Below are 16,949 nucleotides of genomic sequence, written 5' to 3' on the forward strand. Positions count from 1 at the left end.
CTCATCAATATTCATGAGAGACGGTATGCATTTCGAGATTTAAAATGAAGGAAGGAAGAAAGAGAGAAAGGAATTGACTTCTTTAGAAGCTAAATGAAATATTTAGGTTGACCTGGAGATAAGTATGCCAGGTCTTTGTTGCCATCAGCTTAGACCAGCATTCGATCGAGGTGTTTTCAAAGAGAAGCAGGGGGAGCTGAGTTGCCGGTGGAGGTTTCTGGAGATGGTGGGGCAGGGAGATACGAGGGTGTTTGCTCATGTGGCAGCAGAAGTCTTAAGCAGAGGATGAAGTCCATGTTGTGCTAGGTGCTGTCCAAATGGGGAGGGAAGCAATCCCTACCCCAGGAGCCTGCATCCTAAGCCGACTCGAGCAGGGGGTTGTCCACAGCCAGCCAGCTGCGAGGCTGGGATGAGACGTGGGCTGTCCCAGGCGAGTCCTTGTGTGCGCTGTCCTCAGAAGAGCTCCTATCTCTGCCATCCCCTGCTGGAAGGCCACCCTGTTTGGGAAGGGGCAGTCATGAAGTGGTGGCTCGGAGCGTGCGGTGGACTTTAATGGAGACAAGGGTGCAGTAGGACTAAGCTGTCTGGTGAGAACTGTCCCTTGCACGAACGAATGGTTCTATCTACAAATGTCTGTTGATAGTGGGGGAGCTGATTTGTTTTTTGTGGACGATATCTCTCTATCTATTGTGCTGTTCCTACCTGAGTGTTTTCCTCCTTTCTCTCCCTTCCTCCCTGTCTTTGCTACAGCAGAAAATCACCCCAAGTGTACCTAACTTGAAGGTGAAATTTAAAGCCCCCCAAGTACTTGAAAATAGATGGGGGAACCTTGATCCTTCCCCATTTCAATCTTTTGTTAGCTGGGGTGGGGAGGAGAAGGAAAGCCTCTGCAGAAAAGATACCTGAAATATGGTTTTGTCAGAAGGATATTGCTCTAGATGTGCAGCAGTGATAGCAGAGGATGGAAAGATTGGGATCTTAATAACCAGATTTAATTGCTGAAAGAGTACATCAGGCCTGGAAGAAAGGCTTCCCTCCAGCCTTCTGCATTTCTCCTCTTTTAAATCTTTTTCCTTTCTTCTTCTGCAAGTTGCCCTTGTCTCAATCTGCTTCCAAGGCTGCTCCTTTTCATTTTTTGTGCCATCCCTTCCCTCCTCCGAGTGACAGCTGTCCCACCCCCGCCAAGGTCGTTTGCCCTTGAGACCATCTTTGATCTGTGCCCTGATAGAAAGGCCGAGTATTGACTTTGGCTTCAGCTTCATTAAGAGGCAGCCTCATTTGTCAACTTGTTTGTTTCGATAGCTGCTTGGGAGACGGCAGGGCCCGCAACCCCTCCTCGCCGAGCCACAGCATTATTCCAGAATTAACTCCCCTTTTCGAGGGTTTGCAGGCAAGGTCGTTGCAGGTAGCCGTGCACAGTCCTCTCCTTATCATTAATCGATGTCACAGAGGTTTTGAGCAAGGTTAGATCCAGTTGGTTTGTGGACGGGAGGCTTCTGCCAAGGCTCTGGGTGCTGCGAGAAGCTGTGTGCAGGTGCATTAATCCGCAGTGCTCCCAGCTGGAAATGCAGGCTGTCGCACAGAGGTCCTGTCTGCTCATAGGGAGCTCGGAGAAGGGGTCTCAGATGAGCTCTCGTGGCGAGATCCTTGCAGGAGATTCTCTGGGGCTGGTTGCATAAGGATTGCAAGTAATGAAGATTAATTTCTCTTGTCAGTTGTCATCAGGTAACACATCTGCCAATAATAGCTCCTGGTTTTAATCCAGATGGTCAGATGAGGTTAAACAAATAAGTTACCCAGGCTCTTTTTTCCTTTCCTGTTGGTCGGTGAATAATGCATTGACAGGTGCTTGCTTGTAGTGTTTGACCTCTCTAGGAATTACCTCCCTGTGCTGCACGTCCCCGGGGGGACTGTCCTGGAGAGCCTCTTGTGGCAGGGCTGGGACCTTAGTTGGCGGTAGGGTACAGAGATGGCCGAGTGACAGATGTACTCCATCTGGTGTTCCTCAGAATATTTTGGTGGAAACAATCTTTTTCCTGAAGTCACGTGAAATGACTGGAACTCTAGACATTGGCGTTCCCAGGGTTGTTCGGGGATTTGGAGTGGGTTGGTACAACAGCCTTGGGTGGCAGGAGAGGTTCATGGCAACGCAGGAGGAATCTCTCTCTGCTTTGCTTAGGTTCGGAGCAAAAGGAAGAAGCTGTGTTGCTGCGGACAGATGGCTGCAGCACAGGGCATTTCCAGACCTATCTGACCTTGTGCAGGAGAAGCAGGTGGAGACAAAAAGCCAAACTTCACTGAACTGACAACTGGGGTCCAGTTTCCTGGAGACTACTTAAAGTCTCACTGCCCTAGTGGGGAAGGGACTAGTGATCTTTACTCCTGAGGAATGCAGTAGTGTGTACTGAGCCTCTGATGGCCAGGAGGTGTGGAAGCATCAGCCCGGCCCTACAGCGCCCACGTTAAGGGAAGCAACTGAAAACCAGAGGCGCTAAAGCTGGGTTGTGCTGCAAGAGTTAAAGCTGCTTTTGGTGCTGGCTGTCCTGGGTACTGCCGCACTCCTGACAGTGAGGAGAGGGAGCTTAGGAAAAGATGTTCCTGGCTGTTGCCACGGGCATTTTCCTTCAGCAGATCCCGAGGTAATAAGGCATTAGTAATTGCGCAGCTCCGTGCGGGCTGTGATGTGACTGGCACCGGAGCGTTGTGTGTGGTGCTGGTCCCTGCAGCCCAGGGAGCGTGGAGCAAAGCCGGGGAGAATGCTAACTGTGGTGGCAGGAATGGCCCAGGGATTAGAGAGCAGGTTGTAAGAGGAGAGACTGGAGGTGGTAAATTTATATAGTCTGGAGGAGGCTCAAGGGGAGACACGACCGGAGTCTATAAATACACACAGCAATAGAAACCAAGGGAGGAAATTATTCAGAAGAAGGGAGGACAAGGAGCAGTGCCTGAAGCAAAGGCAAGAAAAGTTTATGCTGGGCCTTGCGTGGAAGGAGAATGGCCTTCAGCATCAGACATTTGGCTGAGATGGGGTACCACCGCTGCCAAGCCACCCTGCTGCCACTCTGTACTCCCCATCTCCTCTTGATGCCTCACAAAGCCGGTTTCTCTCTCTGCTACCCAGCTCTGCTTTGTTTTACAGTAGCCCCACCTCGTTTCTCCCCTACCAGCCGTTTCACACGGGCATCTTGCACCGAGCTGCCCCAGCATGCCTTAGAAGGTTTAATAAAACAGATTGAGATGCATTTGGGCTTATGGCTTGACAACTAGTTCCCCTTGGACAGGAACATTTGCCTTCGCTGGGTGACAATGCTTTGAGCCCGTAGCCTTAGGCGCTGCGGCTCATTACTAGTCATCTCTCCAATGAATAATACACAGGCCTGAATATCTGTCTGCATACATCTTCCTTTCCTATAGGGTAATTTAATGTTATCTTTGGGCCTCCTGCTCCTGAGATGAAGAGATTACTTCAAACCTGCAGCCCACAACCACAGCCATTGGTTTCAAACGTCATTAAGTTTCATTATAACAAATAAACACTGCAATGACATTTATAAGTTACCAGAGAGCACAGAAACACAAATATGAAGCAGATAAACTGCATTTGATCCAAATAATTACTGCAGGCAATATTGAGCTTAGGCTGAGCTGGCAGCCGGGTGCCGAGTAATTTATAGGAGTCTGTAAGGCACTGTGTTGCACATTGCTTCTTAAAAATTATGATGATGGTTATGTGTCTCTCTCTAAAGCCTTAAACAGGTTACGTTCCTGCCTCGCTGAAGGCAGGAAGCCTTTCCTCAAGTCAGAAACAGCGGTGGTACTGGCTAAATGGGCAGCTCTTACTAGTTTCGGGGCTTTCTTATCCCCATTCCTCAAGATTTTAGCCTGAAAAGGGACCTGCATTTGAGGTTTGCTGTGGTTGAAACTGTAAAAGAGGCATTTTTATTTTTTTTCCCCCGTGGAGGTTTCTATCCCCAGCTGTGGACTCACAAGGTTCCAAGAGGGGGGGAATCCTTGGAGAGAGACTTCCACTGTAAGAGGGTGTAATATTATAATAAAGTTCCTTTCATTTTTGACTCCCAGCTCTACGCTGCCTCTTAACCCTGGGGAAGGAATCCTCTACCAGCAAACCAGATGGAAAAGCCTCTCCCCCAGCTCCCCCCCAAAAAACCTGAATGAAAAGGGGGTTTGTTGCTGTGCTGGTTGTGTGAACTTTCACAAAGCTTTGCCTCCCTGCACAGGGCCGGGGTTTTTTCTGCTCCGGGGTGGCACATCATCTCCTAAGTGAGCCACGTGGAGCTTGTCACAGGATGGAAAGCTTCCTCTGTCCTGCAGGCATGGAGACTCAACCCAGGAGGGGGTTCAGAAACAGCTGGGTTTATTGATGAGCATCTCTCATTACCTGCTAATTAACTCAGCAGGCTGGAATGCGCTAATCTTTTCTTGGTCTGGGGTTTTGCTCAAGCAAGCCATTGACTCTGCAGTGGGGACCATTGAGAAGGAGCTAGTAACAAAACAAATGGCGAAGTCTTGTGTTTAAATACATTTGAGTCCCCTTCTGATGCAGTCCCTTCTCCTCCAGCAATAAAGCCGAGAAGTCGGTGGGTCTGTTAGCAGCGGTAAGGCACAGCCCATTCCCCGTGGCTTCTCCCAAGGGTGCACGTGGGCAGATAAAGCAGTTGCAGGGATATAAATACTGACTGAATTCACGTTTCCTCATGTTTTTCGTGGCTCTTGGCTTTATATGGTAAATCCCAGTCAAAAAGCAGGACCCGATTGTTGTAGGCGTTGGTGCAGGTCACTGGCCTCTTCGGTGATGGCTGAGCAATGGATAAATGCACTTTCTAGGCGTTTCCCTGGGTCTATGGATACTGTAGCAGCAATGGCTTTCAGGGGAGGGGAGCTTTTATTAGGTCTTCATGCATGGATAGAAAAGTACATGAGTTTTTAAGCGCCTTCCTCAGGTAATGAGGATGGGTGAGTGCATAAAACATTTCCTGCTCAACCGATGATCTGCTCCCTGTCTGTTCATCTTAGTATCTTTTACCTCCTCCTGTCTTTTCCCTGCCACTTTTTTTTTTGTGTATTGCATATGCTTAACTTTAGGCTGTTCTTCAGAATAATTTGTTTTAACTCTAAATGTGAATCTTGCATGTAAAAAAAAAAAGTGCACATATTTACAATCATTCCGCTTGGAAAAATCCAAACAAACAATAATTACAGCAGAAACCTGCTAATTCTCATTCCACTTCATCTTCAGACTTGCTAATTCACGCAACACAACCTGAAGCGATCTCACCCTGCTTCTCAGCTCAGCTAAACAGCAGGGAGCTGGAGTGAGTACTCAGCCTCGGCACGGTCTCGGTGCATCTGTAATATCACATAGCTAATCTGGCTGGCAGTCCCCCTAGAAGCAACACGGTCGATGTTTTGTGCAGACAGGGGCCTCTCAACGTTTCAGGGCAATAGTAAGACTTGTTCTCGCATTTTCCTGCCTCGATACGTGTGGTTTGGTACCCCACCCAGGCGGTTTTGATTCGGGGAAGGTGTCTGTTGGAGGGCATCTTGCGTGGTGGCAGTTCAAGCACCTGCAAAGATGGAAACAAAGCCCTGTAGAGAAACTTGGCTGACCACTCTTTGCATGAATTCCCAAATCTGTACGGTGAGCATAATGCCTCTCCAACCCGTGGTGAGATTACTTCCTTCTCAAAATAAATTTGAGTGTATGTGGGTGTATATATATAGATTAAAGTTTGGGTTATTTTCTGATAAGCTTTGGCAGAACCATGTTTAAAGTAGTGGAAGGTAAGGGGGACAAAATTAAAAGCTTGTTTTGCAATGGGGTTTTCACTGGGAGTTTGGCTAGAAGGTGGAAGACAGGAGCAGAATTTTTCAGTAGTTTTAGTATTAAATATTTGCATTTTCTGTTCTGAAATGAATCTTCATTTTGATTTCTCTCTGTGACCCAAAGCGTGCGATAACAGATTTTTGAAAAACGGGGATGGAAGTGAAACATGGTGCGACCCAGGGCGAGCTCTTTGGTCTAATTTTCCACCCTGTAGACTGCACAACTCCCAGTTGCTACTCTTCCTGGGAGCAGAGCCAGACTTTAAAATCTCCAAATTGTTTGTGAAATGGATTATTCATCCTTCTCGTTTTCCTACGGACGAGTGTCCTGTGTGCCCTCTAACTCAAAGACGAGCTGAGATTTATAGGACTATATTTCAGAAGAGCAGCCCTGATTCGGGAACAAAGGGTGGGCTAAGGGGATGCACCTGGATTGAAAATAATCCAGGGCTGTGGGGGATCACCTGAGATTTCAAAAGGTCACAAGGGATAAAATCCGTAAGGATTTTATCCGGGAGATTGCTGCCCACCAGTTTGAGCATCAGCTGTTATTTTAGCAGGAAAAGTTCTCTTTCCTCCTTTGTAGATTAAAGTGGGTGGTTTTAGGTCCCAGGAGTGTCTGTGCAAGACTTCTGCAGCTGAGGACCCGCCGAGTGCTGTTTGTCAGCTACAAATAGTTAGCATCGGAAAAGCATCTGTAGTTGCCACGGAGAAAGCTGGCTTGGCTGGAGTTACCAAAGCGTCCCCTCTTCTTCTCTCGGCTCCCTCGCGAGCCCGTCAGTCTGGCCACTGCGGAGCTGTGTCAGGACATCTATGCCTTGACAGAGAGCAAATGGTAATTTATTATTCTGCAACAGGTTCCTCAGGAGCGCTAATAACAAAATATTTCTTAGAGTCATTGGCAATTTTCAGTGGGAGCTGGGGCCTCCAGGTAGATCAATGCGAGGAAATCTCTTCCCCTCTGCTCACAAGAGCAAGGCATCTCCTGTCTCAAGCGAGGGATGCCGATCAGCGCTGTGCCCAGGGTTTCCAGTGCCTTTGAAATAGCTTGTGGCGCTATTGCCCTACCTTTCTAGCAAGAACAGGCATCGTCTCCATACCCCAAGCAGCCTTGGCAGGAGGCTCGGAGCCCAATCGTGGGGTGACTGCAGCAGCCCAGGCTTTGGGACGAGGCTCTGGCCCTTGCCCAGCGTGCGGGGAAGCACACACACCTCTTCCGTCTGCCATTAGCTTTAGTAACGCAACCAGCTTTGCCTTCTGCTGACCCTTCCAATGTGCTGCTCCCCCCTGCGAAGCCTCGCCTGCTTCTCTGCCACAGGGGCAAACCCTCATGTGCTGGCCCCTGTGGCAAAACGCCACCTAATTCAGTTTGCTGCTTCTATCTCCAACCCAGGAAAAGTCCTGTGTGCCCCAAAGCTCATCTGGTTGTTTTTTTTTTTTCTGGCTCTGTCAGCTTGTCTAATAGAAGATAACGCTGCTTCCTACGAGCCCGGCTTTATCTGGGCAGCAGGTACGCGCGAGGTTGTTAAAGCAGAACGGCCAGAAGCCATCCGTTGAGTCTGAATATTTAGTGCAATCAGTCCGTAAGGTCACTTGAACGCTGCTGTTTGGGGACAGCTTATTTTTGATTCTGTGATGCAGTACATTAGTTTGTTTTCTATCAGTGCAGCTACCGAGAAGAGGCATTTAATCTCACAAGAGGTAATTCTCGAAGCTGGTGCTGGGAGGAGGTTGCTAATAAATATCCCACAGTAAGTATACTCTTACACCTTTCCCAATTGGTAGCTAATAACAGAGCAGACGATGACATTTAAGCCCTTTCTGCATGGCTGATCAAACTACTCGCAGTGACTTTGAAAGCGGTGCTGGGATTTCATGTGGGTATCAAAGCAAGTGGAATACTCGATAGTTCAGATCTCTTGCCTGTGTGACTAATAAACAAAAAGATTCCTAAAAGGTCTAATATCTTATTCAAAATTTGTCTCCTGTTTGAAGCTACTTAGTGGACACAGTGGGATGCTGATGTTTCTTCTCTAAGCAGCATTAGGAAAATATCTGACATCACTGTGGGGTGAGCTCAGGCGTGCACGCAGGCTTGCTTGGAGCTGGTGCGTGGCTGGGAGGCAAAGGGTTATGCAAAGGCCGAGCTTAAACTCGGCTCTGGCTGTTGGCGCTGCTTGTCTTGGGGTGGTCCCTGCACCCAGGATCATTTTGGCTTTGGTTTCACCTAAATGTAGTCCACTTCTTCCCTTCTGTAGCTGCACAGCTGGCTGGAGTCGATGGGGACTGCCAGACTTTGCTTGTTGGGATGCTTCAAGGGGGAAAAGGGTCCTGTCTCCCTCGATGTTTGTGGATGAGCAAAGTACGAGCTCAGCTTCCTGCTTTGCACGAGGACAGGGGACGCATCCGACGCCAGGTCACACACAGCGAGCTGGTCAGTGAGAAGTAGGCTGCCACTTGTCTTTCCATACAGCTGATTCCTTGACTGAAGGGTGTTGTGCTTTTTTTGTTTCAAATTGAATAATTCAGCAGCATCAAGCGTACAGAAGCCACGTGAGCCGGACTTACGTAGTCGAACTAAAAAAGGCCAAACTGACATTTTTGTTCAAACAGACTTTTTTTCCCCCCAAGGAAGTAAAATAAAATAATGGAAAGCTTATGCAAGGGACGAACTCAAACTACCTTTCTTTTTTTTTTTTTCTGTGAGGCTGAAAGGAAGTGCAAGACGTGGCTCTGGCCATCACCAACAAGTGAAGCCTCCCTTGGGGGTGCTGCTCCACGTCTCCTTGCTCTGGACAGCATCGCTGGTGCGATTCATCTGCTCCTGTCTGGGGAGCCACAGGTTTTTTCGCTCCTCTGAAGGTGCAAGAAAAGCTTGCCTTTGTCCTTGTCTGGGGAAATCCTTGCTGTGCCCCTGGGGACGCTTGGCTGTCCCTTTCCTCTCTGCTCCGTGGGTGCTGTGCTCAGGCAGAGCTTGCGCGTGGCCTGGAGGCTGGGCTAGGTGGCATCTCTCACCAGGGAGGTAACTGGGAGGCGGGCAGGTAACGAGCGGCTGTGCCGCCTGCACAGCTCTTCCCTCCTCTCCCTGTTTGCACTGTGCTTCCCCATGACTGACCATTCCAGAGAGCTTTGTAAATAATGTAACGCTTTTGTCTGCTTGCTTTTCCTAGTCATCTAAAAATCAATGTGGGCGTGTGTTTTCAAGTGCCATGGGCCTTATGCAGGGAGCTCCTTGTCCTTGGCTCAGAGAAGAGGACCCATTTGAATGAGCGCTGAGAACCAGCCCATTTGTCACGGGATCGATAGCAGAAGCTGCGCGGGGTGGTGCGGAGACAAGCCCTTGTCTGTCGGGAAAGCGTGGGCATGCAGCCATGTCTACTCTCCCTTCCCAGTCCTCTCCATGGTCAAGAGATGGCTCCATCTCCAGGCGTCACGTAATGAGAAGCCAACCCTGAGCTGGGCTGAAATGCCGTGACTTTACATCAGGGCGCTTGGTGGTGCGATCTGCTTGGTCTGAAGAGGGACCCTTCTAGGACAGTGTGTAGGTTTAGGTTATCACGCAGCATCCCCTTGATCCATCCTCCTACCACATGTCATGCCGGCTCCGAGTCAATGGAAGGATTAGCTCTCCACATTGAGGGACAAGGAGAACGTCCCACCGCTCTTAATCACTGGGCCTTTCATTTCTGAACAGTAATATTTTTACGAGGAGCTTCATAGTCCTCCTTCGCCACTTCTATTCTCTCCTCGACATAAAGGACTAATTCTTTTCAGAACACAATGGAAATTCAAAGCTCCACTTACATAAAAGGAGCCACGGTGTCTCCATTTCTAATGAGTCATTGTTCCCTCTCTAAGTCCCTGGCTTCTTACTACAATACTCACTTCTCTTGGGTAATGAAAATTTAACTATCTGCTGTTCCCGGTTGCCTCTTCTCTTCTTGCAGCAAGTTGTCTGCAGGCAGGCTGGTTTTCACGCAGCAGGCTGCAAGCTGAAATAATTCAGACAAGGACTCGTGCAAACAGATTTCAGTCTTCAGAGAGCTTAGAAAGCCGGTCGCCGATTCAGGCTTTGGTGATGGAAGGAGCTTCGAGGTCCTGCTGTATTGCGGACACCCTGCATGACCTTGGCAATGTAATCGTGTAGGCGCCTCCCTCAGTTTTCTGGGTTGTAAAATGGGATTTTTTTGGTCCTTCTCACCATGCATGGGTGTTGGGACTTCTCTGAAAAGGAATGCTACGGTGCTGGTGGTGTGATTTCCCTTGGAAGTCACAAACATAGCAGAGGCTCAGCCTTTGTTTGAAAGAACAAGGCAACATTACAGAGAAACACAGAAAAACAGGAGCCACAGGTGCAAAATCCATTAAGGAAATGTAAAGAGTTCTAAAGTGGTTATCTCCTTTTTTCTCTTTTTTTTTTCTTAAGCTTTTATGACATGCTTGTGACTTCATAAGGATCCTGCCTGTGATTTTCTGAAAGCAGGGTTAGCATTATTGCCTGTTCACTGTTCACGGTGGGTCCTTTATTCCTCCATTTTGTTCTTGCCGTTTAGGATTTCAATAGCTGTGAGAAATGCCCCCCGCTTTTGTTTTAGAGAGGTTTCCTCCAGGAAGACAGGAGATCACAGGGGCCAGAAAACAGGTCACGCAGTCGTCTGGCAGTGTAAATAGCTCCTCAGGGAGCGAAGCAAAGCCAGCAACCAGGAGAAGATGAGGCTCTGAGATCAAGAGCCTCTCGTGCCTTCTCTGGCACCAAAGCCCCCATTTATAATAGCAGGTCAACCTGCGGCTGACAACCTGCATTGAGCAGAAGGGCAGCTTGAGAGTGCAGATAGGACTTTGCCATCGCGCTGGAACGTGGCCAAGAGGCATGGTTAGCATCTCATTTACATACCTGTTTGCTTTTTTTTAAAAAAAAAAAAAAAATCAACAATGAATTCAGAGTCCTAATATTTGCTTCTGCTTGGTGCGTCTCCTCTGCTGGATGAATAGCAAAAGAAGCTCGTGCGGATGCTCCTGGGGGGGGGGGCAGGGGGGGCCAGTCGGTGCCGAGCGGCTCCCAGTGACGCTTGCAGCAAGCCGAGCGTCAGCTGGGTTATTTCTGTCTTTGAAAGTATGCCAAGTCTTTACCCTTGAAAAGAGGAAAAACGGGGTGTGGAACTAAAAGGGGACTACACTTGGGTGCGGGGGGGGGACGGGACTTGTACACGTTGCTGCATCTCCCCGCTGTTTGCGATTGCTGCCACAGGGCAGGGGAGCGCTTCCCAAAACCAGAACCTGGGTTCCCTTCGTGCGGCAGGAAGGTGAGAGGGAGATGGTAGATGGCTGATGGCTGGTGTGGGTACTCTTGGCTGGGCTCATGTGGTCTGAACTCCAATCTCTGCAAGGATTTGGGAAGCCAGGTTATAGTTAAAACCAGATTTTTTTTGGCTAATACCCTATTTAGTGGAAGGGGAGATAATGGGGAAACTTCTGGTTGACCGACAGCATCTTGTGTGATCATGGAAGCGCTTGTTTTATTTTGTCTTGGAGTCAAACCACCCTGCTTTGAAACCAAAGCACCATTTTGTAATAGCGTTGTAAATGTTCATGGGAAAAGTACCCAATTGACCTGTTTCAGCCCATTTTCTTGTAGCTGAAACCGCTCCACCTGCATTTGTAAATCAGCCTCTCCCCATTTTCAGTTATTTTCTGTCAAGTATCTTATCTCCCTTACAACTTTTCTGCAAATTACTTGTTCCTTTGTCATTAAGACATAAGACAGCTGAACGCTGTAAAGTGGACGGGCCTCTGATCTTCCAAACCCAGTTAAACCCAGTAATCGGGCTTTAAGCTGATTTGAAAGCTAGTTGAGCTCTGCCTTCAGTACTTCTTATTTTTGGCTGCTTTTTTTATCTGTGATTTAGGGAGAGATGATCCTGCCGTGGAGCAGGGACTGGGCCAGGTAATGCTCTTAAGTTCCTTACCCCCCCGTCTCTCCTCTCCTGTGACTGAGTCTGAGCTGTTTGTAGCTGAGGTGGAGCCTTGGACAAAAAAAAAAAAATGGTTTCAAGTGACAATTTTTCACACTGAGCAAACAGAGGGAAGGAAAAGACAGGATACATATGCCATGTTTCTACTCTGATTTTTCCATGACCATCAGCTGCTCTCTAAAACAAATCAAGAAACAAAAAAAGAAAAAAAACCCAACCACCCTAAAAAGGGCTTCACTTCCAACAGCAATTACCAAATGAAGCCTCTGCTTAATGGACATTTTCAGAGGGCATAGACACCGCTTTGTGCTTCTGCTTTCTCATTATGACTCTTGCAGCTCCCAGCTGACAACCTGATAATTCTCGCCGATAAAACAATCTTTTTGGGTTATTGCTGCGTTCCAGCGCTGTCCCCGCTTGCCCGGCTTGCCTTGAGAATTGTCAAGATTACGGAGTGAGCTGTGAAAACATAGTTAGCGGGTGGAAAATACACATTAAAAAAACCCCAAACCCCAAAACAACAACAACAAAGCAAAATGCTCACTTTTTTTTCCCTGCTTCCTTTCCTAATTTTCTCTCTCATCCCCACTTTTCCCTAGTAGTGCTTGTCTTTTATGAGTCTGAGTAAAATACAGAGCTGATTAATATTCCCTTTGAAACCAGATTTAGAAATCTTAATTCAGCATAGCAAGGGTTTCTGCTGGTATTGGAGACCGCTGTGACTTCCAGCGCGTCTCTCCCAGCAGAAAGAGCTGGAGTCTCCTCTGGAATAAACCCGTCCTGTTGTGCATGCAGCACCGCACCGAGAGCCACCACCGTGGCCTTCTGGAGCACCTGCGATGAAAATCAGATTTCCTTGCAAATATGTGGGTGCTGGGAGAGCCAGGACCTCTGAAATACCCAGGAATATGGCGCTCGAGGTGCGCCTGGACACTGCAGAGAGGTTTGCAAAAATTTCAGCAGGGCTTTTTAACCTGATGTATGTAAACCAGTAGAAATCCAGAAAGGATGGCTCTGCTCTTCCCTGTGCATTTTTAGCTGGCTCAGAGCAAACTTAAGTTAAGCTACACTAAATTAAATTGAAATACAAGCGTTCACATGGGGTCTTACATTGGTTTAACTGCATGAGTTAGAAAATCATCAAGCTTTGTAGCTTTGCCTTGTAGGCAAAGCCCAGCAACTCATTTGGAAACAAGTTTAGTTGCGAGAACTTGTCACACTTAACCTTGGTTTAGGATTAATCATCAGTCAATGATTAAATTGAGTTAATGTAAATTAGGATTGAATTGATTTAGGGTGGTTCACATGGAGACTGTCCTGGTTTAACAAATTGATTTTAAAGAGAAACTTTTTCTTCAGCCCGGTATGATTCTGTATATTGAACTGACATTCAGCTGAGGGGTGTGGGCTTTTAATTCTGTGCCTGTTGCAAGGCGATAATTCACACACAGCGAGGCTCCTGATCTTTAAAACCCCTCAGCTAATACAGCGAGTCGCAATCCAGTTGTTCTGCCTTTCTCCCAACTTCTCCCTTTGTCAGATCTCTCCTATATCCAGAGCGAGAGCGAGACTTTAAGTGCTGGCAAAGCAGTAATGCTACTCAGATGCTCTACAAATAACTAGCACAAAGGACCGTGCTCACAAGGTGTCCAGATATCAGCGGATCAGCCTGAAATGGCTTTACATTTAGGACCTTCCAGCATTAGACTGTGGTGCTACGTACGCGTGCTAGCTTGTAGCACAACGAGCCCTCTCTCTAAGATAGCCCAGAGGTCTATTTGGTTTGGGGGTGCTTTGTCAGCGTTTGTTCTTGCTTCTACTATTTTCTTTACAAGCTCAGATCCGAGAGAAGGGAGTGGTCTGGCACTGTGCTGCCGTGTGCCCCCACCTCCGTTGAACCACAGGGATGTGCTGTACGGGCATCCCAGATACCCACTTTGCCTGACTGAAAACCAGAGCACCGCTCATTTCGGAAAGAAAAAGCCGGAAGGAATTAACACGTTGAATGTTTTTCGATCGTGGCAAAGTCAAGGAATGATGATGTATTTCAAAGAGTGAAAATAAAACATAATGCCAGTGCTCAGCAAACCCTGATGTGAAAGAGGTTATACTGCATCAGAGTGCTTTCTGTTGAAAATGAGAAGTTTGACCTCGCAGCTGAGGTGTGCGACATCTCACTATGGCAGGAGATGACCCGAGGGCTTTGAATTGTTCTTGCAGCATTCAGGGTGGGGAAGGGTGAGGGGAGAGACGATAAACCACCACATTTGGTCCACCTGTGTCAACCAAGGTGGTAGGTGTCATGCTTAAGAGTTTGGTCCATTAGGGTTGGATGGTTTGTGAGTTTGACGATGAAGCTTTGGCAAAAGGCAGTGCTGAACCAGGACACTTGCTTCCTTTCATCCCCAGGTGTGTGTGAAGCTCCCAGCAAATACAAGTAGGTTACGCTCTGGGAGAAGAGAGAACAGCAGCGGTCAGCTGTTTTCCTGCGTGTTTTGTAGCAGGTTCTTAACTGTGCATCCTGATTTCAGAGAGCACGTGAGGTGGGAGCGAGACTCAGAAGCAGAGGACCAGCGTCCTCTTGTATTAGGTGTAATACAAAATATTACTGCTTCCTGAAAGCCTGCTGCTTTTCTGTCTGTTGATCGTGACTGCTAAAACACTAGCGCCACAATTTGGAATAAAACAGTGAGAGGAAATGCCTGGCACCTCTTTGCTGTATCATTTTTTTTTTTTTCCCCAGGGAGGAAGACGTTGCAAACTTTTGTCTGAGTGTGTGAGGGGGCAATAAGTAATCACATAATTAAGAGCTGCAGAATTCAGCCTCAGGTTTGTGCTGTGGCAGAAGCATCTCGGGCTGTTGCATCCCAAGGCACTGCATTGCGCAGAAAACCGCCCGAGAGCTGACAGCCTCCTCTTTCTCTCTTGTTCCCCTCTCCAGGTCAAGCATCCTCCTTCACGCAGCAGCCCCAGGACCAGGTCGTGATCGCTGGGCAGCCCGTGACGCTGCTGTGTGCCATCCCTGAGTATAATGGCATTGTGCTGTGGATTAAAGACGGGCTCGCTCTTGGAGTCGGACGGGATCTCTCAAGTAAGTTGTGATACTACCCTACCTAAACAAGGAAAATGGGAGCTCCCCAACGGTGCAGGTGCAGCCACGACATTTATTTTGAGAATAACGAGTGTTTTCATTTCAACTACAAAACCTTCCAGCCAGCTCAAACGTAAGGATTGAAACTCGGAATAAACAAAACCTTTTTTCACTCCACCTTGAAACAAAACAGTTGGTTTCCCGCAGGTGTGACCTGACCCTTTGGAAAGCCTTGCCTTGGTTTCGGTTGACTTTTGGAAACAAATGTCATGTTTCCAAAATGCAGGCTGAAATGTTTTGTAAATGTTGAAAGTGCCTGTTTTGACATTCTCAAAAAAAAAAAAAAAAGAAAGTCTCTGTTTGTTTTGGATAAATGTGTTTATTGCAATCCAGCGGAGCCCACAAGTACTTGTGGCTTCCTGAAGCTGTACTTTTGGCAAATTATAGTTTGGTAATAAAATTCTCCAGACTTCTTGCTACTTAATCCCACGCGTGCATTGTTGATTGAGGGTTTATTGCAACTGGCGAAGACTCTGGAACAATAGTGGAGAAGTTACACAGTTTACTCTATATATTTTGCTGGAAAATACTAATTTTTTAGTGAAGTATTTCACAGGACTAAGGGAGAGTGTTCACTTGAGAGCCAGGAACCTGGGAAGGCACTGAGCCCTTCCAGGAGCTGCAGCCTCGTCCCCCCGAGCACAGCAGAGGCTGTACACGTGTGACGTTGCTAGTGCTCAACTTCTGCAGAGCACAGAAGACCTGGGAGGGTTTCTCTCCGAGTCAAGCAGCAGCATTCAGAAAACAGGGGAGGATTTGTGTTTCTTGGTCTCCAGGGACCCCGCTCTTCTCTGAAGTGCGATGCCTGCTCTTTCTTTTCCTCTATTTTTTAATACATATAATTACTCATTTCTCAGACTCGTTTGAGTGAGCAGTCCCCTCTTCAGCTGTTTTTCAAAGCTCTGTGCCACAACTTTTACATATATTAGAGAGCTGAGCTTTCCATATAAGACCTTGCAACATGAATGGGTAACAACAGCTCCGCTGGAGTATGTAGCTTATGTGAATGACTTCCACAATTAATGGAGCTGGGGCTGCTTTAAGCAAGAGGAACTGCCAGAGCTCGCATGATACCAGCTCAGCCAGTCATCTAATTAGCTAAATACAAACAAACCCATCATTTGTATTTCTTGCGGTTCAGGAGAGCAAATCCTGCTGTTGATAGCTTGCAAAACAACAAAAACACAAGACTGTGCCAGGCTGCCTGCGTTGCACAGTGCATTAATCACCAGCGCAGGGAAGGATGGGGTGATGGCAGCCTTCCTTCCATGGTGCTCCAGATGTCTCAAAACGCAGGGCAGGCTGATCAGGGCTGTCGATACCCCCACAGACCCCTGCCCAACCTTTACGCAGACCTAATAGTAGAAGTATTCCAGGGTTTCATCACAAGCACGCGCACAGCTGACTTAAGGAGTTAAGGAAATCCCACGACAGGTCTCAGAGGAGCTGGAGGTGGTGGGTTTCCTGGTGGAAGGGCTCATCCGTTTTTCTTAGGGATTTCAGTTAATGCTCCTTCATCGGTACTTCTTTGAATTCTTAGGGCAAAACCTGCAGTCTCTTTCCCGAATTTGGAAAACCTCTTTCTCTCTTTTTGGGCTGGCTGCTAAGGAGGGGAAGAAGCTGCCTGGCTCCTGGGCATCTGCTGTGGGGCGGCTGGGGCTCTGGACCCCTGCTGTATACTCTTCAGCCCTGGGCTCGTCAGTCCAGCTGCCTCCTGACTCGTGCTTCGCGTTCTGCAGGTTATCCGCGCTATCTGGTCGTAGGAGACCATCTGTCCGGAGAGCATCACTTGAAAATCCTGAGAGCTGATCTCCAAGATGACGCCGTCTACGAATGTCAGGCCATTCAAGCAGCCATCCGATCCAGACCTGCCCGGCTGACTGTTCTCGGTAAGTCCCGTCTCCTCATCGCGTTGGAGGTTATTTGCCTTTTTTTTTTTTTTTTTTTGACCTCGCGGGCAAACTGAGTGATTTTTTTAAAAA

General features: G+C 47.9%; 1 protein-coding gene across 1 annotated transcript in view; it reads left to right on the forward strand.

Moving 5' to 3' along the window:
• The window catches only part of KIRREL3 (kin of IRRE like 3 (Drosophila)), a 147,275-nt gene that overhangs the window by 30,650 nt on the left and 99,676 nt on the right, over positions 1-16,949 (forward strand). Inside the window, exons 3-4 of the mRNA XM_009273008.1 lie at positions 14,758-14,907; positions 16,707-16,856. Coding sequence (XP_009271283.1) covers positions 14,758-14,907; positions 16,707-16,856 — 300 coding nt within the window. The remainder of the gene's footprint in view (positions 1-14,757; positions 14,908-16,706; positions 16,857-16,949) is intronic.

The sequence above is a fragment of the Aptenodytes forsteri genome, unplaced genomic scaffold (assembly GCF_000699145.1).
Source record: "Aptenodytes forsteri isolate BGI_AS27 unplaced genomic scaffold, ASM69914v1 Scaffold126, whole genome shotgun sequence".
NCBI lineage: Eukaryota > Metazoa > Chordata > Aves > Sphenisciformes > Spheniscidae > Aptenodytes > Aptenodytes forsteri.